This window comes from Triturus cristatus, chromosome 12 (genome assembly GCF_964204655.1).
Source record: "Triturus cristatus chromosome 12, aTriCri1.1, whole genome shotgun sequence".
In the NCBI taxonomy this organism is placed as follows: domain Eukaryota; kingdom Metazoa; phylum Chordata; class Amphibia; order Caudata; family Salamandridae; genus Triturus; species Triturus cristatus.
Genome location: NC_140595.1, coordinates 198,856,662 through 198,878,852, shown reverse-complemented (window position 1 = coordinate 198,878,852; position 22,191 = coordinate 198,856,662). Strand labels below are relative to the sequence as shown.

Genomic DNA, 22,191 nt, shown 5'->3' with positions numbered 1-22,191 from the left:
GTGTGAGGGCAGGACATAGTGTGCCCTGCCTCCCTTTCTCCCAGCTTACGAAGACAATCAGTATGCAGATGTAGCCCTGTCACACCCAACCCTTCCTGTGTGATGGCTGTCTGGAAAGTATACACTAAGTGTTGCTGTCACCCAGCACTAGAAGTGGATTGGACTTAGGCTGCAAAGCACAAAGAGTCATAAGCACAGAGAAATGCCCACTTTCTAAACGTTTTGTCATAATGGTGGTGTTGGGCCTTTAACTACAACCACCTTGGGACTCACAAACTATAAACACAAGACAACAGGAGGTGGCTGAATGATTCTTACACGTTTTTACTTATACATGACGGAAGTTTTACTGGATAAAAGTGGCCTCTAAATCCTTTTGTATATTTAATTTGGACACATTTCAAACTTCAGTATCATTACAAAAAAGAAAGAGAATACCAGCAATCAAATCTCAGATGTGCAATTTTGTCTAAAAGCATTGTGCTCAATGTGAAGAAAAAGGACGTATATTTAAACAAACCTGCAGAAAATAATGCAAACAAAAACATATACATATTCAATGTTCACCAGTCGTACAATTGAAAAAACCAGAGCCGTGTCCAAATTAAATGTATAAGAGCAGTGGTTCCCAAACTGTGCGCTGTGGCTCCCTGGGAAGCTGTCAAACTTAGCCAGGGGAGCCGCACACCAAGCACTTTAATGCATTTAATGTTGAAGGGATTGCTGGCTTCAGTTAAACTAATGAGACTTAAACGCATGATGTTGATGATTTGTAAGTGATATGCTTAAAGCTGTAAACGTAGTGCTTACTTGATGGCATGTTGTATTTCACTGAATCCCCACATTCCAACACTCCCAAAGTAAGCGGAAGATGCCTGATTTATATTGTTAGACTCGTTAATAGTTTCATTTTTTTCCAACTGAATTTTACACCAGTGCAAGTTATGAGGAAAGTACAGTTGTCCTTTCTATTAAACAAACTAAGTATTATTAAGTATTAACATTTATACTTGAATCATTGGTACTTCCAGCACACATTTCTTTCAGTAGATACACAATACCAAACAGGCCTGCTCTCTCTCCTTGAGCACAGTGAAGTAAAACACTAAAGAGGGCATAATGCCAACATTTAGAAGCAAGAAAGAGGGACGTTTAAAGAAAAAAAAAAATCAGAGGAATTTATTTTACTTACATTAAATCAATTTCAGGGAAGAGAGAGCAAAAACAAAGCTGTATGTGGTGTAAAACATCATGAATCACCCTGCTGAGACATGTGTGTTGGCACGTATGACATGGGTAGAAATAGTAGTGCATGCAAATATTCTCCAAGTGCAGAAACACTTTGGCAATGGGGCCTGCATGCATAGGGGTGCAATCTGGCACTGTAAGTGGGATAAAAACGTTTGAGAGGGTACAAAGAAGTGTAACTAGGAATATTTTATTAGGGGCGCTGCCTTAGTAATAGGAAACACCCTGGGTATATGATTATAATACCTTCATCCCAATTTTTTTTTCAGGGAGAAAAATGCAAGTACTCCAGAGGCCGGGCTTACATCCCCCCCACCCTTACATCCCCCCCACCCTCCAAAAAAAAGTAACAGTGGGGAGCCATGGGTAATGTGTAAGAATCATGCAGCCACCTCCTGTTGTCTTGTGTTTACACTTTCTAAAAGTGGCATTTCTAAAATAGTAATGCAAAATCCAACTACAGCAGTAAGCTCAATTTATCACCACTATTCCAAACATACCAAACATGGCAACGCTACTCCTTTCAGATCAGGAATTACCACTTAAACATATATAATGGAATTCCCAATGCTGGATTATGAGAGGAGGCCTCACAGTAGTGAGAAACACCATAGGCTGTTAGTCACTACCAGGACATACCACACGATAAAGGCACATGTCCTACCTTTAACTTACACAGCACCCTGCGATAGTAGTTTTAAATGCCAAATGAAAGTGATAGTAAACTGCACACACAGGATCCTCCAGTGGCAGGCCTGAGACAGGTTTGAAAGTCTTCTGTGGGCGGTGCAAGCAGCGCTGCAGGCTCACAAGTAGCATTTCATTTACAGGCCCTGGGTATGTGGGATACCATTGTACAAGGGACTTGCAAGGAAATTAAAATTGCCAAACAGGTGTAGACCAGCCATACCATGTTTTAGAGGAGAGCACATGCAGTGTAGCACTGATTATCAGTGATAAAGTACCCAGAGTCCTAAAGCTAAAAAAAAAAGAGGGTCAGAAAAATAGGAGAAAGAAGACAAAAAGTTTGGAGATATTCTAGCAAAGAGAGCAGGTCCAACAGTGCTTTTGGGAAAGTTCAATGCCAAGTGGGGCTTCTGGAAGAGAACAGTGGCCCTGATGTGCAGGAAGCTTTCTCCCAGCATGTGGGGGCCATTCTTTATTTTCCAGCCGGGTCTGTCAAGTCTCAGATGGTGGGCATGGGCATGATATTTATGCATTTGAAAGACCACTCTACAAGCAGTTCTCCCAAAGCATCATTGGAGGCTGCCCTATGGTAGACATGCTGCTCAATCCATAGTCAGTCTATGTTTCTGCACCTCTAAATTATGTTGGGGAATTGCAGGGTTCCTGTTTCATAGTATTCAAACATAATATTGTGTTTTAAATATGGCCTCCAAAAATGTCATTGTCAGAATATCAAGCACCACAATATTGTGAATTACTATTTTTAACTCCACATACAGGAATCTTGATGATATAGCTTTAAAACAAAGTATATATAAATTATATCTTCAGTGCTTGGCTACTATTGTTAGGCATACTGTCAGAAAGGGAGACAAAGGTACCCAGGAATAGTAGCTGCGGAGCAACCTAAGGCTACATATCAACCCCTAAATGAACATGCATACATTTATAACTACCACATCTACAGCAGCCATATGCCAATTACAGAATATGTGGAGAAGATACCCTAACATTTCCTTACCCATAGCCAACTCATCATCTCACCTGTGCTTAAAAACATTGACTACTGTTACTCTCACCTATGTTCCTTTATGCCACTTTATAAAATTCTAAATATCTCTACATACCACAGGGCTCCTGATCTCTGTTTATTCGTCCAAGTGTTTCATACTTCTGGTTGATGTGCTCGAGGGTGCCCACAGATGCCTCACCAGTGGCTGTAGATGAAATCAGGCCCATGGCATCACTTCTGTTGTGGCAACAATGAGGCACTGAACTTAATGCTGTTCTGTGTTGGTGGCTTCCTGCTTACTGAGAAGTACTTAAAAGTATTGTTGCTGGGAACCATCCGGTACTAAGCAAGGTCAGCTTTTGATTTAATCGGAACCTGCCCTCAGTAAATGGATGACCCTTGTTTTGGTTGAGGGATCTTTTTCAGTTTATCAGGAAGCCCAAATGACTTGTTGTATTGCAGGCTTGCCCAGCATTGGACTCCTCCTTTAAAAAAGATGCACTACATAGCCAATCATCAACAAATGGAAACTCATGCCTTTCTTGCTCATGTAGGGTCTTGGTTACAGATTTCTAGAGTTAATGAAAGATCAAAGGGAATAGTCGACACTGGTGACAGGCGGGGTTGTGAAGATATGTATATTACAGACATAAGGGGACTAGGAAGGGTTGTACGACGGAATGCAGGGAAATACATTGCATGCCTTAACCGCGCATTTGTTACCCTGCATTTTTTTAAAATGTATACGCATTTACAACGTACGCCATTACCACACATTGTAAAGGCATGCGTTGTAAATTAAATGAAATTAAAATAGGTACTTATAAAGCGCACGGCTACTCCACAGACTGTCCCAGCACTAAAGGACCACCAAGAGACACACAGCCATAGCCCGAAGGCCAACCTGCCCAAAAAAACGTATTGCTGGAACAGCCAGGTTTTAAGCTGCCTCCTAAAGGTGAGCAGGTCCTGGACCTGCCTAAGATGGAGAGGCAGACAGTTCCATGAGCGGGCAGCCAGTACATGAAAGGAGCGACCGCCAGCCCGAGAGCGGGCAAATTTAGGAATGAGCATCAGAGACTGCCCGAGGACCTCAAGGCATGTTTCGGCTCATAATGCTGGACCCTTCTGAGATCTACAGCGCCCGTGCCATGAAAGGCCCAATAAGCCAGAACCTGAGCCTTAAACTGGATCCTCTTCCGTACCGGTGCCAGTGCAAGTCATTCAGGTGGATCGTCATACGTGCTCTGGGTCCCACCATGAGAATGGCTCTGGCCGCTGCATTCTGAACCACCTGCAGATGGTTCAGTAAATACTCAGGTAGGCCCAGATTGACGCAATCCAACCTGGATGTAACTAGGGCTTGTACTTCCGTCTTTTGATACTCAACCGGCTGCCGCATTGACGGATTATTGCTCCCCGCACTGACGGACTCTCGCTATGACCATTAAACATTGCATACTATCGTGAACTACTACTCAGCCCCGGTGACGACTTTGTCACGCAATTGAGCCAAGGCTTTACGCGCCTATCCTTACCCGTTACGGAATATCCTCCATCCAAGTAACGACAACGCCCTGGATCCACTGCTTCTGCAGCTATTCAGGTTATATTGTACAGGCATAAATATTGTTGTCCTGATGATGATCCTTATATTTTTTTAATAGGATCGAAACGCCGTCGACACTTGTACACACCCTATATGTTTTAAAATACTAAGTGTGATACATAAGGGTGCTCCGTGAATTGTTTGTTGGTTCATTTCCTGATTGTGTTATCTGCAACAAACATTGTTTCTTGCCTGAACCTTTGGTTCCCTGTTCTCTGTTTTGTTATATGTATTGGACACATGCTTGTGTCCCACTTTGTAAATCTTCTTGATATATCTGTTTTATTATTATATTAGTAAAATTCATGACCACTGTCCGGCTGGACAAGTCTCTAAAAATAAGTACTGATTGGGCCCTTATTTATTGCTTTTTCCATCCCTTCTTTCCTAGGGACTATTGTTGTTTGTAACTTCATTGTTAGAGTGGCATGCAACTTTACCCCCAAGTTCCTCACCGTGCTCACTGGATCAGTGGGTGGGGACATATCATGAGGCCACCATTGGTGCCAAGAGTCACATGCCAGCAACCAAAGAAAATAATCTGAGTTTTCGGGGTTTCACTTTAATTGGTTACGCCGTAACCAGGAGAAAACCTCCGTCAGACAGATGTTGATCTCATTGCCTTTAAAATCAGTGCCTTTGTCGCACCTAAACAACAGTTGAGTATCATCGGCGTAAGATACTTTCTTGGCGCCATATGACTCAGCTAAGTGACGGGCTCAGAATGGATCCCTGCGGAACCCCCACCTTCATAGGCAGAATAGGGCTGAGTAGGGAGGGGACCAGATTTCCTGCTGTTGATTACTCAAAAACAAGGCGAACCGCTTGAATAACGTGCCCCCAATGCCGCAATCCCGTAGGCTCTGCAAGAGCCGGTGAGAGGCGCGACACTCGAGCCAACTCTCAAGGCTGAATGCATCTATCTCAGGATCGCCGCTAAAAGGAATCAGGTGCTGACTCATAGCTTCCTTTATGGCATCTGGCGTAATCTGACTGAAGGGTCTGAAGCTACACGGACAGGGCTTTCCGCTGTATTGCGAGTTATATAGATCCTTGGGGATTTTAAAACTTAATAGAAAATGATCAGACCACACCAGCGGAAGCGGAGTGTCTGTTTCCATTATACCATTAGAAAAAATCAGGTCTAAGATATGTCCCTTTTCATGGGTGGGGAGATGAACATAGGGGACCAGATTAAAAATCTCCAAGGATTCCCGCAACCTCATTGACTCAGGCTCGGCTGGGTTATCCATATGGATATTGAAATCTCCTAAAACCAAGCAGTGCTTGTATTTGGTAGCTATCGGAGAAATAGGTTGGCTAAGTGACTCAGTAAACTTCCCTGCGGGCCAGGAGGCCTATAAATAAGAATGCCTGATATTGTCTGGTGGGCGGATGCAGTGAAAAGAAAACCAAGGGCTTCCGCACCGTCGATATCCACAGTAGGTAAAATTGAGCATGAGAAAGTTTTTTTTTAAATTATGGCAATTCACCCTCCTCCACCCACTATCCGGTCCTTCTTTATAATCAGGTAGCTTGGGGGGATGGCACTGGCAATCATGGGATTAGAGCCCTCTTTGAGCCAGGACTCTGTTACAAACATTAGATCGGGGTTGGTATCAAGCAGAAGGTCATGTAGTTGAAACTCATGTTTTTTAATAGACCGAGTGTTTAGCAGCAGAGCCTTCGGATGGCCACCCTCCCAGGAACACAAATCAAGAAGTGTACTACCGGTCTGCTTGGTAACACTTTCCCCATTGAGCCCTCTACTATAAAGGCCATCTGCCCAGGAACAAAGGGTACATACAAGCGGTTTCGTTGCAGGGTTAATGGTTTTTGGAGAACAACAGCTCACCCGTTTGCCAATGTCGAGCAATTCAGTCCTACTGTAGTACACCTTCCTACTGGAAGAACCGGCAGCATTTCTGGCGCCGGCCACCTCTGGGATGCTGACGGGCTTGCCTTAGGCACGCCTTCGGCGCGGAAGTGGCGCGCCCGCTGCGTACCCGCTTCCTCATGGGATAAGTAGTGTGTGTGCTGGGAGCACTAGACCACTCCACCCGCACCACACACTCTGAGGCCGGAAGTGCGGAAGCCGGAAATGCAGTTATCAAGCAGAGGATACGTCGCAACGCCCTCTGCGCAAACGGCACCAGCTGCGGTGGAACAGGGCGACAGTACCCTCCAGCAAGATTAAGCCCCAGTAAACGTGCAAACTGACTCACGGTAAGTAGCACCCCTTCCCATCAACTCTCTAAATTTGATAGCAGCATTATTAAAACTGTTAAAATAATATCTTTTCTAAAATAGTAAAAATACTTCCCAGTACACGGGCAGCGCCAAGGACATACACGTGGTAGAAACATGCACTCTAAAAAATGCGTGGTAAAGGTACAATGTGGTAAAAACCTTGTTGTAAAGGCTGTTTATCCTAGGAAGTTGCCTTAATGATATAAAAGCTATGCATGTGTTCTTCTCCCTCAAGTCTTTGAAATGCTGATAGTCTCCTGATGCTCTCAAAAAGAGAAAAAGGCACAAATATCCCCCAGTTCTTGTTCTTAGAATGGAACTATGATAATAGCTCTTTTGTCCAACAATTCTAGAGTTAAATTTCTGAGATGATACTAGGTACAGACGATGAATATGTGGTGAAGCATGCCGGCATCCAGCTTGTTGCATCTGCAAAACTCAAATCTACTTGTTCCTATCTTTTGTTTCTTGTAGTTGCTTCTGGCAGACTGTCTCTCTCCATCATGATTGACCTTGCATCTAGTAGGAAAGTGCCCCTTATTGACATGTTCACCTCCATTTTGTACCTTGTATGGATGCAGTTTTGACTGAGGCGCACTGGGTTCCTGCTAACCAGGTCCACAGTGCCAGTGTTCTTTCCCAAAAACAAGGTAACTGTGTAATTGTTCCACAATCGGCAAGACTTGTAACACCCCTGTAAGTCCCTAGTAAATGGTGCCCTGGTACTTAAGGCATGGGTACTAAAGAGGGTCCCTAAGGGCTGCAGCATGTATTGTGTCACCCTAAGGGTCCTACCATAAAACCCATGTAGACTGCCATTGCAGGCTGTGCGAAATGGTGAAGACAAAAGTGAAAAAACAACTTGCCACACACCATGTGTGCCATGTCCCCAGACACTTCATGTTATATATGTAAGTCACCCATACAGCAGGCCATACAGCCCTAAGGTATGGTGCATTATATTACATGTCCTGTCATATCTGTATGCGCAGAAATGCCCCTGTGCTGTCTAGTTCAATCACTAGATAGCACAAGTGAACAGGGAAGCCATCTTAAGTACATTTGCTGGGCACTGGTTAATATGAGTTCCCCAGCTACAAGATGACTTCACTGAAACATACGGTGTTCAGTATCAAATACCTTGTCTTAATAAATCCATAATTATGCCAGTAGTGTTTTTTTTAAGACATGCACCCAGAGGGCACTTTAGAGGTGCCTCCTGAAAATCTACCAACCTCCAGTGTACTGGCTAACAGGTGTCGACTAGTCTGCAACCACAGATGGGATTCTGACCCCCTGCAGGTGAGAACCCATGCTTTCTGTGCTTTCTGAGGGCAGAAATAATGCCTGCTACAACCGAAGGTGTTGTCACCTGTTTCAAGCAGGATGTCTAGTAATCAGCATATCAAGGCAGGAGGCTTCAGAAGCCTCTGCCACCTTTGATATGCGACCCCGGCTTCCCCCTGACAGGGGAAATGCCACCCTCTGCCTAGAGTCCATTTGGCACCAGGACAGGTGCGCAAATTAGCTAGTCAGGAGACATGTATACTATCAGGCTAGTTACACCTCTGATATGGGCACCTGAAGTGAACATGAATAGAAGAATTCCACCATCTTGGTTTTTGGTGAAATCAGATACACGGTCAGGGTTATGCCCACTTCCCACAGAAAGTGGTCATATAGCGTCTGTAGGCACCCCAAAGGTAAGTAGCTCATTGTCTACTACCTTACACTCCCACTCCCTTTAATGCCCCTAAATTGAATATATTAAGTGGCACCCTTGACACCAGGAACTCCGATTCGATGGACTGTAGAAAAGAGCAAAGAATAGCGACGAAAGCTAGAATTGAGGACCAGCTGTGACTTTTTGGTGTCAAACCCTGCCTGCACCTGAACCCGCCAATCACGACAAACCAACTTGTCTGGCTGCTGTGCATGTGCCAAAAACCACGGTGGAATGCCAGCACCTCACAAATTGCCAGCAATCTCTCTTGGAGTAGAGGTGCTACTCCCCTGCAGCTTGCAGGCACCAAACAGCAAAGTCCGGTACATCATTCTGCTGCTCCCCGGTGTCACCAATTCAGCAGCCACCAAGGAAGAGATCACCATACTCCAAGAAGTCAAAACCATTTCTCCACCAAGTGAGAAGGCGCCAGGACCAACCGGAGCCATGCAGCATCAATAACCGGGGTACCGGACCCCTTGCAGCAACCAAAGCCTGTCTGAGTCCAATCCGGACTCCAAGACCTAACAACAGTCGAGAAACATCAGCACCACAGAGACCCACTTCAAGTGTGGCCCAGCTGTCCTGTTTTTGTCCCCTCAACCGGCGAGATAGATAACCGTTAGTCTCCGTGGACGCACAAGCCCAGCCGACCTAACCACCCCGCACCCAAGCGCCCCAGCTTGGGTCCCTGAGAACCGCATGCGCTCCCTTGCACCCAGGGCCCTCACGAACTAAGCACCCCTTTGAGAGCTCCCAGACTTGTCCTCCTAAGCAGCCTGTTTCTAGGTGGCCCCTTCTCTCTTTTGGTGTAGCACGCAAAAGTACCAACCTGACCAGCAAATCTGCACCCGGATGCTCCAGGGTAAGTAAAGACTAACTGCTTGTGGTTCTGTAGACCTTGCCCTCCTACCACCTTAAGTCCTGAAGGGGACCCCCAGAAACCTCTTGCAAGGAACTGTATGCAGTATTACCTCACAAAGACGCATTTAAGTGAACATTTTACATACCTGTGAAAATCAATAATTCGAAAAGTACTTACTTGATACTGAAGTACTTGGTGTTGAAATTTCTATAAAAATACGTGTAATTTTTCTAAATTGGTCTCAGATATATTCTTGAGTGTGTGTATCATTTATTGCTACCCTCTGATAAGCCTAAACTACTCACCCACACTACCACAAAAAAGAGCATTTGGGTTTGTTTCTTGTGTCTCTGTAAAACCAATAAGGGTCGTCCGGACTCTCTGCATAATGTAACTCGTTTTAGTGCACTATATAGAGAGCCAGCTTCCTACAACTAGGTACAGTTGTGGGTTGTTTAAAAGATCCCCTTCCCAGGGATCCTACATCTCTATTTTCCTATCCCAGCAGTCAGATTGGTATTGCGCATAGACTTTGTTCAGCAAGATCATTGTTTATGTGACAGGGTGGCCATTTTGAATTAACCATAAACTTTCTACCGGTGTCACTTGCAAATCAACTTGTGCTGTAATGGTGGGCTTGGAATTGTCATAGACCTTCTCCATCATCAGAGGTCAACCAGATGTTGCGATGTTGAAGTGCTTCTTTTCACAACATGCCTAAGAGTTGCTATCTTAAGACTGAATTTTCCCCTCAGTGTGTTAACATTCAGTGTCCAGATTGCTTCGACAAACTGGGAACTTGCAATCATTTTTACCATACCTTTCTTTAACCTTAATGCAAGAAACTGACATCTCCTTCAGATCGTCGCATCTCCAAGCAAGAGACTTTTTACAGATAAGTAGGCTGACCTTGTTGTGTGTCACTTTAGATACCCGTATATAGGTCTATTGAATCATGTCCTTACATAGGCACAATTCGACTTGTCCTTATTTAGGCATAATATTCCAGTCCTTATTTAGGCATTGGCCATGCAGATCCAAATACAGGCATGGTCACCTACATCCGTCCATCCCACGTCACAACGAGTTCTAGAAACCAGACCCTTAAGCCGTTGGGATTTTCCCTGCTGGGATTATTGATTTCTCCAAGAACTCATCTATTATGCATGAACTACTATTCCTTAGGGGTTCATTCATGACGTCTTCCTCTGCCCGACTTAACGTTAATGCTAGCATTCCTAGACACCTTCCAGGTATAAATATACCTTCACTTGCCCTAGCAATTCACTGCACGGCACAGCTCGGCTATACGGCTCGCCACGGCAAGTCCTGAAGGAGTTCGAGTCCCCGCCTGACGCACTGAACAGACGCTGTCTTTCCTGCACGCAGAGATTCCAGTTTCCAGTGTTCCAACACCCCTTGCGGGGTGTTAGAGTTTGCGATCTGGAAAGAGATTCCCACCTCTCTCATTCTAAGGTATGAAGCTGACTAGAACCTAAGGAAATTCTTGGCATCTTATATAAAATACTAACGTAAGCTCAGACCAACTATAGCTTAAATCAACACCTACTTCCTACCTCGCACTACATTGAAGTTAGGTACACTGGGGTAGAATTATTTAGAAGCACCAGATGAGTATCCACTTTTAGCCTGTGTATTTATGTGTATGTATATAGATATAGGTCATAGCTAAAAGACAATGCTGTTGCAGTTTTACTTCTTCTTACTGCTGACGCTGTGCATATTATATCTTGTTTACTGTCTAATGATCGTGACAGCTCATATCTCTTACATGAGAACTAAGACTGTTCAATAAATCCTTTTTATTGAAAACGCCTGTCTTCCTATTTTCTGTGTAACTCTGAAGAAACTAAGCATGCATGATTGACTGAGTGAAACTGTTATCTATTGTTTCCACGATTCTGAGACACGTTCCGATTCTGAAAGGAATCAAAGTTGTCATGTTTATGCGGTTGTCAGAAACTAATCCCTTCTTGTTCATTCGAGAAGTTTCTAATGACCTCTGAGTTAGCTGTCACACAAGTAATTAAGTTTAATATACTCGATAGGAGCATATTGACCTCAGTCCTATACACAGAACTATAGTGTATATTATTCCAATGCGCATAGCCTATAAGGGAAATAGGAACTACACTACAACCTGCTTCAAAGGACTTAGAGACTCTGGCCAGCCTCTCTGTGTAATGTAGGCTTTTCACACTGTCCTAGAAAAGTGTTTCCAAGATATAGGCAGGGATAAGGGAGCTTTCTTAAGTTATTCTTTTGTCTGGTGACCATATGCCTTTACTTTGGATTTTGAATAAATTATTAGAATGTTTCTTTCCCTGTACTCCAGAATACTTGATAGTTTCAGAAGAGCTTTTGTGATTTTAGCCACTAGACCAGTCTTCTGTATGCAGTAGAATTGCTACTTTTGACACTGATTTATGAAATTAAAGCCCTTGATTTAACAAAGGTTTGCCACCAAAATGGAACGATCTGGCTCAAAGTCCACAGAAGCTTATTACTTGCCCAATAAATCAAAGAGCGTCATAGGCAGTTGTGTTATTCACAGGGACGAGTGATGGCCCACGTAGGTTTAAGGCAATAAGTAATAATGACTCCTGTCACATAAATTAGTAATGCATTGGGATTTGTGGAGTATTATATGAGAGTTCATCTAAATATCACACACACAGCTTTACAAATGGTGCTGGAATGAGAACTTTGGTCTGTTTTACTTCCTGACACTGCTCTCATTTTCCCACAGGTGTCATGGTACAGTTGCTAGTTATTGTCAAGGTGGATGCTATTTCATTGGACTGTGTTGCTCCAGCAACTCTACACGCAAAATTGAAGTTCGAGAATCGAGTGACCTTTATGGTAAGATGCCTATCCGATCCATCTACTATGCAATGTGCCTTATACACACACTCTGCCTTTCCATACTGCACATGAGGCTCTTTATGCACGCACCTCTTTTCACATAAGACTTGCATTGCGCCCTTTACATCAAAAGGAGATTACATATAATCTAGCGCCAGGACACCTCTTCGGAAGTAGCTGTTCGTGCTCTACAAATGGCAGTACTATTATTATTACATCCGTTTAAAGTTGCACCAAACCCATCAGTACAAAAACAAGACCCCACAAGCTCTCCATGTGGTAAAAATCCTATTGTGCCCATCGCATACAAAGGCACATTTTCTAAATTTTCTTTCTAATTAGTAACAAACAGAAGATAAATATTCTAGACCTTCTATTTACATGTTAGCCCTGTCACCAGACCCGCCCTCTACATATGATCCTTTTTCCTGGCCTACCACAAGACTTTGATACCATTCCTCCATAATGTGTTGTTTTGTCTTTTTTAGGTTGTGCCTAGGCAGCGCTTGTGCTGTCTTTTCGAGACATGCTGTATTCACTCTGTAGGCTTAAGCTCGCACATTGCCTTTTTATTCGACCCTTTTATTGTCGTTCGGAAATGCTTGCTTGATAGTGGTTAGTCCTTCCTCTTTGTCCCTCCTTTTTGTCTTTTGGTTCCTCCCACTGAGCACCGTTGTTTTTTGTTTAGTCTCCTACCTGTGTTTGTTGTTGCCTATAAATCTTGTATCTTGTTACATTTCCCTAAAGTCGTCAACATTCTTCTAGCTCCCCGCAAGGAAAATTCTGAATACTGCTTTTATTCCTAATTATTCTTCCAATTGCCAAGAGAGTCAAGACTCCCTCGCAGCACTGATGACTCTCCTTCGAACATGGCCCCATGGTACACGACCGAGCTCCTCCCAGCCTCAACAGGATCGCATCAACCATTGCGGCAAACGTACACAGAGATCTGTGGGCCATAAAGACAAGAGGCTAAGGTATCAAAGCTGCGCGATTATACAGGGTTTAGGTGAGTGCCTGCTCCTACCTATGGTTCAGCGGGCCAGTGCACATCTTACTGGCCATTCTCTGCTCGATAGTTCTCCCTGACACCCGCTCCATAATTACCTATAGGCATTTATCGTGTTATCGTGTGTTCATGTTATCGCTATTACGGTAAATCTTGGGGTTTTTTGCACTCCTACCAGTGCATTACAGTTAATCTCTCCTTTCCCCGTTTGCCCTGCCCCTGCCACCCAACATAGTCTTGTTTTTTCTGCACATCGCCCGCTTGTTTTAGAAATCCTTCCAGTGCTTTGCAGTCAGTCTTGTCTCTCCCTGCCTTCATTTGCACTACCCCTGCCAATCTCCATGGTCTTGCTGCCTCTACCCGGGTCCCACCTTGTTGCTTCCTCTCCTCCTGCGCTGCTTGCTGCCCCCCTCCTGTGTCGTTCATTTTCTAGTCCGTGCTTGTTCGATTATCGATCAACTTGCTGAGCCATTTGGTCTCCTAAGTATGCAAGTTATGACTGAGTAAGGAAATGATTTGCTATTACCGTTTAGGAAAACAGTCTTTCTAGTAACTGAGACATCCTGGCAAATGATAGCATTAGCAGTGCCTTCTACACCGGCTCTGTAACCTATACAAAGCAGTGTGTGCTCAGGCAGGCATAAGAAGCTCGTGCTCATAAACAGTGACAGAGAAATATCGCTTTCAGTGCGGTAAAGTCAACAGCCCTTCTTCAGGAACTCGACTGGTAAGTGCTTCCAGGAGTGCAGCCCACATTGAGTTGCTTATCTGCAACACAGAAGGAATAATGGCTGCCGTGAGCTAGGTCTCTTCGCCGTGTTTTTTTGCGTCCTTTCTCGGCTGGTTGTGATCAGTTAATTAAGTGGAGTTTCATGCAGTTGCGGACCTGGGCCTTGACAAAAGGTTGAGATCACTCCCAAAGTCACAACATTGATGACCTAAAAGTAGTTTTACTTAAATAGTTCTGCAAAAACTGGGCACCACAAGTGCAAAAAAAACAAGAACAACAACAATGAGCATTTATTTGGCTTGCTAAAGACATTTACTGTGACGTCCATATTTCGAATTCATCTAATATTTCTTAAGGAGAATCTAAAAATATCTTAGCGAAAAAACGCTTGCTTTTGAGCGTTAATCGTGCTAGGCTGATTTGTGTGTTACATTGTATAGCGCTACAACCAAGGAAACGACATTCAACCGGTTGCTCGCAAGATATCTTGTATCTTAAACATTCTGTACACTTCCATGTAATCTTCTACCTTCCCTCCATTCTAGCAAACTGTTTAGGTACCTAGCGCTCCAAAGCCATCAGTTGATGGAGTATTAGCGATATAGTAATAAATAAATGTGAATGCAGCCTTCAAATCTTGTGACCGAATCATTGAAGGATCACCTAAAGTTTCTTCTTTTCTAAGATCATTAAAAAAGGCTATTGAGTTGGCATGGTGTGCCACCAAACATGTTTTATCAATAAAATAATTTATCTACTTATTCGATTATTTTGTAAAGTGCCAACATCCTGCTTTCCAGCCACTTCCAAGCGCTTGAACGTCCTTGTTCAATAATTACGTAAGCTCAGACCAGAAAGTAAGTCGGTTAGAAAATCCATGACCTTGCAGCCTCTGAAGTGGCTGCATTTTCTTATTATTTGTTCTATTGTATGTACTTGTTTTTTATCACTGTTGTGAACAAGTCCCTGTGACATAAGGGAAAATTGGACAGTTTATAATGTTCGTCGCAGCACACATTCGACTCAACTCTATCTAATGGCACACGAACAGGGAATGCTCCTCCCGGCTCCCCGATCTTTGCTCTCACAAGCACAACTCACTACTTCCTCATGTCACTTTAGCAAAACATGACACCCCCTCCTGAATATGTGACTGTAAACATTTCACCACATTACCAACTGCATCTTTCACTATGTTTATATTTTTACTGAGAGGCTGGGCACTGACAAAGCCAATGTGTATTTCTATGTATTCATGATGCTGATAATATGCATTTTAAGCTCAGTGTAGCCGTAGGGATAATTACTTCTGCACAGTTGGTATCATGTGCTCACCACATACACAAAACACACTCTGTAAATAGTTTACTGCAAGCTCATTGCAGCCAGACACAGACTGTAAACAATGCATTATTTATAGAGTGCTCTTAGTGCGATCAGGCATAGGCCACACACACTGGAATAGATCACCCTGACACACACACAATAAAAAACAGTGTGCATCAATTGTATAGCTCTTCAATCCTTGGCGACACAGCACCCAGGATAATGTGCTGCATGGCTACACACTTTTAAGGCTATGACAATGCTTGTTTCAGCTTTCAGCCATTGTCAGAGAAGCCTGACTTTCCTCCTAGTCATTCTACTCCTTTGGCTACCCCTCCACCCCAAGGTCAAGCTGCATTGACCAGCACATTTATTCTTTCTGTCTATTCCTGATCTGGCTCCCCACTAACAGAGGCCCCTCAGGCTACAGAGAGTCCTTAAGAGCCTTTTGTGTGCATGGCATTAGATGGACGGTTGGCATCTAGACACATCACATACAATGCCTTTAGGTGATCAATCCCTATGCCACATATTCACAATATGCATTAACTTTTTCTGACAGGGCCTTCCCTTGGAAAAGCTATGATGTTATGTTATGAGCATTGTTATGGTAAACGTCTGCCTTTTTAAGGTCCTTGCTGTATTGTTTGCAATCTAAGCACACCTTTTTACTTGTTTTATGGATTGCTCGTTGACTGAAGTCATGGTGAATATTATTACTGTGGCTGGTCTGTAGTGGTGGTTCAAATCTTTGTAGTGAGACTTGTGGTGGTCCATATAGGTTCCGTGCGAAAATTACATTCGGCCTGAACTTGTTTGACGTCTTTGATTGGTATGTTGTGTCTGGTTGATTTTAAAGTTCTTAAATACTTATGGCTTACCAGAGCCATCTATGCTCACAGAGAGAAACACAGCAAAGAAAAGAACTAGAAGTGAGCACTGTAAACCTGAGTTCATGCAAGTGCTATAAAACATCACGGTACGCATCAAAAGATGAGAAGGGAGGCAGATTTTGAACCTGGAGCTTAGAGTTGTGCAGACAACACAGCTCAATTGGCAAAACTTGAAGGACTTTGCGACAGAGAATTACATGACTGCCCAGTCAGGAAGAGAATGTAAGCAAGCAAGCAAGCCTAAGCAAACACATACATGGATTACACTGGTAACTTTAGGTGGGCTCAGGGTAGGCAGGAGCACATAGGTTCAGAGGTGGACGGGCAGCAAATAGGCTTGAGGGTGGATATACAGCACACAGGCTCAGAAGTGGGAAGGTAGCACACATGCTCAGTGGTGGGAAAGAAGCACACAGGCTCCGGGGGGTACATATTGCACACAGGCTCAAAGGTGGGAAGGTAGTACACAGCCTCAGAGATGTACAGATAGCACACAAGCTCAAAGGTGGGAAGGTAGTACACAGGCTCAGAGGAGGGAGGTAGCACACAGACTCAGGGGTGGACAAAAGTTAAGTGTTCTGAAGTTCCACAGTTCAGGAGCAAGTCTGAAATCTTCCAGACCTTACTGGAGGAGCATTGATCTAGTAACGTGGAGCCTGAAGCAAGCTACCTGTAGTCCTGGTTATGTATAGAGCGATAACAGAATATCTTACAGCTCTGTTCAGCTTTACGTGTGGTCTATGTTTAAGCCTACGTCATGCCATCCAGCCTTTCTGCTCCACATAGACCTTGCTGTGGGCCCTCAGTAATATCAGAGTGGTGATTCAGAACAATAGAAGCCAGTACAGTGGATGGGCAAGTGTGAAAAGCAAGGCGCAAAGTCCCCTAGACAGGTGTTCCTTATCTCCAACATATCATAGAACCCCCTAAGTCATGATTCCTAGGCTTGGATCTACCCTCAGTGCCCTGTAAGCGGAATCTGCCACAGGAGGTGGATGACAATTACATGACTAAGGTGGGTGTAAGTTGCACTTATGACTCATGCTGGGCTGGGGACAAAGACGAGGGGCGGGAAACGAGAGTCATCTTCCCTGTCAGAAAAACAAAGGGCGGACTAGAGACCATAGATTGAGAAACTAGACAGGGACTCAAAAATTGGTGATGTCCGGGTAAGCGAATCTCATAATTTAACTGTTAATTTCGTTCTGGCTAAGGTGAACAGTTTTCCATTGCTTGGCTAGTTGTGTGTTGTTAGTAGGCAATACCAATGCCAGCAATACACCTTTTGAGCTGTGTTGGTGTGAGGGTGGACCAAGTTCTGACTGCAAAACTGTTGGCTTTGATAGGAATTGGTGTGTGACGAAAAGGTTGTGCTGCTAGCATGGCATGCTTTGCCATCCTTATGGATATGATGCTGTGAGGTGCGCATGATTGTGCAGGTAGCCTGTGTGTTATGTTATCCTTGTGGACCTGATGTGTAGGATAAGTGTGTTGTAATATTATTGTGGATCAGTTTGTCAGAAATGTGGCTTTGGTGTTTTTTGTGTGCATGAAGGTGGTGGAAGTTCTGACTATCATGTTTGTACTGTGAGCTAAACTGGAATTTGCCTAAACTTTTAGAGGAGGATGAGTTGGCCCAACCTCCAGATGGCGGTAAGAACATTTGCATAAAGGAGGAGGCGCATTGTTTATTGGAGGAGGAATGACGAAAGGGCACACCTTCAATAAGAGATGGGGCATAAGCAATCACAGTAGTGCTTTACAGGAAAATAATGACTAGATCAACGTCAAACTAGAGGTAGCAAAGAGATAAAATAAGACATTGCATTTGTCGAATTAACTCTTCAAGCAGAATCTTACCACCAGAAAATACAGCTTGGCAGTACAACCTTTTAAGACTAAGTCAGCTTAGGAGGTATACGAGAGGGGGGAGACAGAAAGATACTGATCTAAGACTTACTCTTAGAACAATTTGTTTCCCAGAGAAATAGCTCGGACAGTGGCTAGGGGCGTGAGACTGGAGAAGGTGGTAGTCTACAAGAGGATGCCTACATGTTTTCAAAATGGGTCCCACATCATGTCATTGAAGGACAGTGATGAGCATCTTCTGAACCAGAACTGTATAATGCGCTCATGGACCATGTGGCGGTTGAGTGTCAAGAAAAACAAAGGTTCTCAGCGTGCATTACGTGAGACATGTTTGCATTTAGTGGATGTGGCAAGATTTTACTGCTGATGAAGGTGTTAGAGGCAGTGAGTGATGTAGTGATGACAGCTGCAGCAAGAGTGGTTCTGCCTTGCAATGTCCCAGGTTAACAGCACTGCAAACATGATGCCACCCTCAATGGCCCAAGTACCTCTGACATGGCCGGGACTTACTTACCAGCGAAGCGAGCCGTGTATTGCTATATTCAGTGATCCTCACCTATTGAAAGGGAAACATATAAGTGCTACCTGTACTGCTTCTGTCTATCAGTGGAGACACTTGGTGCCTGCATGTCGACAGGGCTTTTGGCATTACCAGTGCATTCAGATTGGAAAGAGAACATTCTTCCTACCAACTGATGTTCGCAAGTTGGCTTTTCCCTAAATGGACCATAGGATTTTACCAATGAACAATGAACTAGGCCATCTCGTGCGGAGAGGTTGTTGGCTACCGTGCAGATTACGATGATGATGATGAGTTAGGGAACCAGCTAAGTTACCTTACATGGGCAGACATTTCTTCTAGAAGAGTACTTGTACTCTCCCCAGTGGCGTTGCGTCCATTCGGGCGCAGGGGCGGAGCCCCACTTAACGCGAACGCACGCACGCAAATGCAAATCCCAGACCAGCAATGCAATGAATATATTTATTGCGTCGGACATGAAGGGGGTGGGGCCGGGGGGCGAGCACTGACACAGTTGACAGCGGCTCGCAATTTATTTGTGCATGCTCGAGTTTGTCTCACGACAAGCACGAGCATGCGCATTCGTCGCACTGTCTGCCATGTACTACTACTGAGAGGAAGGGGCCGAGAGGCCGAGGGTTGCCTCATGCAGCAGCCCCGTCTCTCGGTATCCGGGCGAGCCCTATCCGTGCTCTTTCGCCAATCCAGGGCAGGCGCTGCTAATGGATTGGCTGAGAGCCTAAGACAGTCTCTCAGACCCCGCACGGCAGCCTACGAGAAACTGCATTGGGTGCCGCGCAACTATGACCAATCACTGTGGCTTATGTCTTATGTCTGTCTTATGTCTGAACACAGTGACAGTGATTGGCCATGAGGTGCGCACTCTATGCAGTCTGTCGCGTCATCACGCACGCGGTGCCACACTGTCTGCATACACACCTCGTGGCGGCGGTGTACAGTGTGTGTCAGCTCTCCCGGACCCGTCGTGTGACTCGTGTGTGTCGTCGACTCGTCGTGGTGGTGACAATTCTTGTGTACTGTTGTCCCTGACTTGTCCATTGATGAGTACTGCACAGCTCATTATCATTTTGATTAGGCATTCCGATCTGGCCCATTCCCATACATGCCAATGCCAACATTAAGAGCAAAGTGGGAGATTTTAAAAAGAAAAGCGGGAGATTGGGGCCTTGAATCGGGTTACTGTGATGTGTGGGCTTTGTAAGTGTGCTGCAGCAGGATCGGATCGACATTTGAAACAGCGAGCATCCATTCATAGAGTTGCTTGTTGTGTAACTTGTGTCACAAGCAAATCTATGAATGGATGCTCGCTGTTTCAAATGTCCGATCCGATCTCACACCAATCAGCCAGCCGTGTCACGGTTATGTTCTCCCCGGGTTGTTTGCATTACAGGCGTCGTACAAATGTTCACAGAAGGGACAAAACAGTCCACCCTCCTGCTTCTGCAATTAAATAATGCGTCATGAGCATTCCCTCAGTCGCGCGCCTTTCAACTGCTGTGTACGTCAGCGAGGATTGCACACACTGTGTTTGGCAGGAAAAACTGCTTCCCTCGACAGTAGTGTGCTGCCTGCTGCAGGATCGGACATTTGATTGAAACGCAAATGCACGTTTTCGTACATGCCAACATTTCAGAAGAGCAAAGTGGGAGATTGTAAAAAAAAAATCGAGAGAATGGGGCCTTGAATCAGGTTACTGTCATGTGTGGGCTAAGGGCTTGCTTTGTAAGTGTGCTGCTGCAGGATCGGACATTTGAAACGCAAATGCACGTTTGGTTTTCGTACATGCCAACATTTCAGAAGAGCAAAGTGGGAGATTTAAAAAAAAAAAATCGGGAGATTGGGGCCTTGAATCGGGTTACTGTCATGTGTGGGCTAAGGGCTTTGTAAGTGTGCTGCTGCAGGATCGGACATTTGAAACGCAAATGCACGTTTGGTTTTCGTACATGCCAACATTTCAGAAGAGCAAAGTGGGAGATTTTTTAAAAAAAATCAGATTGGGGCCTTGAATCGGGTTACTGTCATGTGTGAGCTAAGGGCTTTGTAAGTGTGCTGCTGCAGGATCGGACATTTGAAACGCAAATGCACGTTTGGTTTTCGTACATGCCAACATTTCAAAAGAGCAAAGTGGGAGATTGTAAAAAAAAAAATCGGGAGAATGGGGCCTTGAATCGGGTTACTGTCATGTATGGGCTAAGGGCTTTTTAAGTGTGCTGCTGCAGGATCGGACATTTGAAACAGCGAGCATCCATTCATAGAGTTGCTTGTTGTGTAACTTGTGTCACACCGTGTGACACAACAAGCAAATCTATGAATGGATGCTCGCTGTTTCAAATGTCCGATCCGATCTCACACCGATCAGCCAGCCGTGTCACGGTTATGTTCTCCCCGGGTTGTTTGCATTACAGGCGTCGTACAAATGTTCACAGAAGGGACAAAACAGTCCACCCTCCTGCTTCTGCAATTAAATAATGCGTCATGAGCATTCCCTCAGTCGCGCGCCTTTCAACTGCTGTGTACGTCAGCGAGGATTGCACACACTGTGTTTGGCAGGAAAAACTGCTTCCCTCGACAGTAGTGTGCTGCCTGCTGCAGGATCGGACATTTGATTGAAACGCAAATGCACGTTTTTATACATGCCAACATTTCAGAAGAGCAAAGTGGGAGATTGTAAAAAAAAAAATCGGGAGAATGGGGCCTTGAATCGGGTTACTGTCATGTGTGGGCTAAAATACATCTGTGAGTGAGGTACTCAGAAATGCATTGTATCTCGAAGTCTGTTATGAAGCTCTGTGGTTATACTGAATAAGCAGCTACCTATGTTATATGACATCTCTTTATTAATGTTATAACTGCACTTTCACAATTGCTTTATTAACCTTCCTGCTTTCTCAAATTTGCTTGAAAATGCACCATTTCTCTTCTCTTCTTTCAAAATTTTCTCGGGGGGAGAACCCCCCCAAACCCTCCTTATAGGGGTTCAGGCTCGCTCGCTACGCTCGCACGCAACGGTGAAGTATACCAATCATTTTACGCCTCACCACTTTCAAATGTCACCAGCCGCCCCTGACTCTCCCATTAGCAATGTCTGTCCATTTAAAGCATCGTGCACAAATTATGCCACAATTATCCTCTTGTATTGATCACCCTAACGGATTGTCTTATTTTACAAAGATCATCTTCAGTCAGGGCACTTTGTTTGAGACTTGCTTTTGTATGCAGTAAACTGCTGAAATACAAGTCTCGCTGCATTTTCTTTGCTCCAGTGTAGCCATTCTGACTCTAGCTATGATGCTGCTGCTGGTGGCGCTTTGGAATGTGTGACTGCATTTGTGAGGCAAGGCTCCAACTTAGAGATACGAATATTTGTTTTACAGTTTCGTGATATGAATATCTGTGTTTATTCAATATTTACTTGGTGCCGTTAAGGAACGGGAGTTTAGCCACATGCTCTGTGGAGTTCTATGGAACGCCATCCCAACGTTTAATGGCTAAGGATGCAAAAGGAAATCTGAACTCTGTGTCATATATTCAAGTACAGAGTGA

The 22,191-nt window shown here is 44.4% G+C and overlaps 1 protein-coding gene across 7 annotated transcripts in view; it reads left to right on the top strand.

The window, feature by feature from the left end:
* The window catches only part of IL34 (interleukin 34), an 851,078-nt gene that overhangs the window by 215,390 nt on the left and 613,497 nt on the right, over positions 1-22,191 (top strand). For all 7 annotated transcript variants that reach the window (XM_085639839.1, XM_085639840.1, XM_085639838.1 and 4 more), the window contains exon 2: positions 12,165-12,277. In XM_085639839.1, coding sequence (XP_085495965.1) covers positions 12,165-12,277 — 113 coding nt within the window. The remainder of the gene's footprint in view (positions 1-12,164; positions 12,278-22,191) is intronic.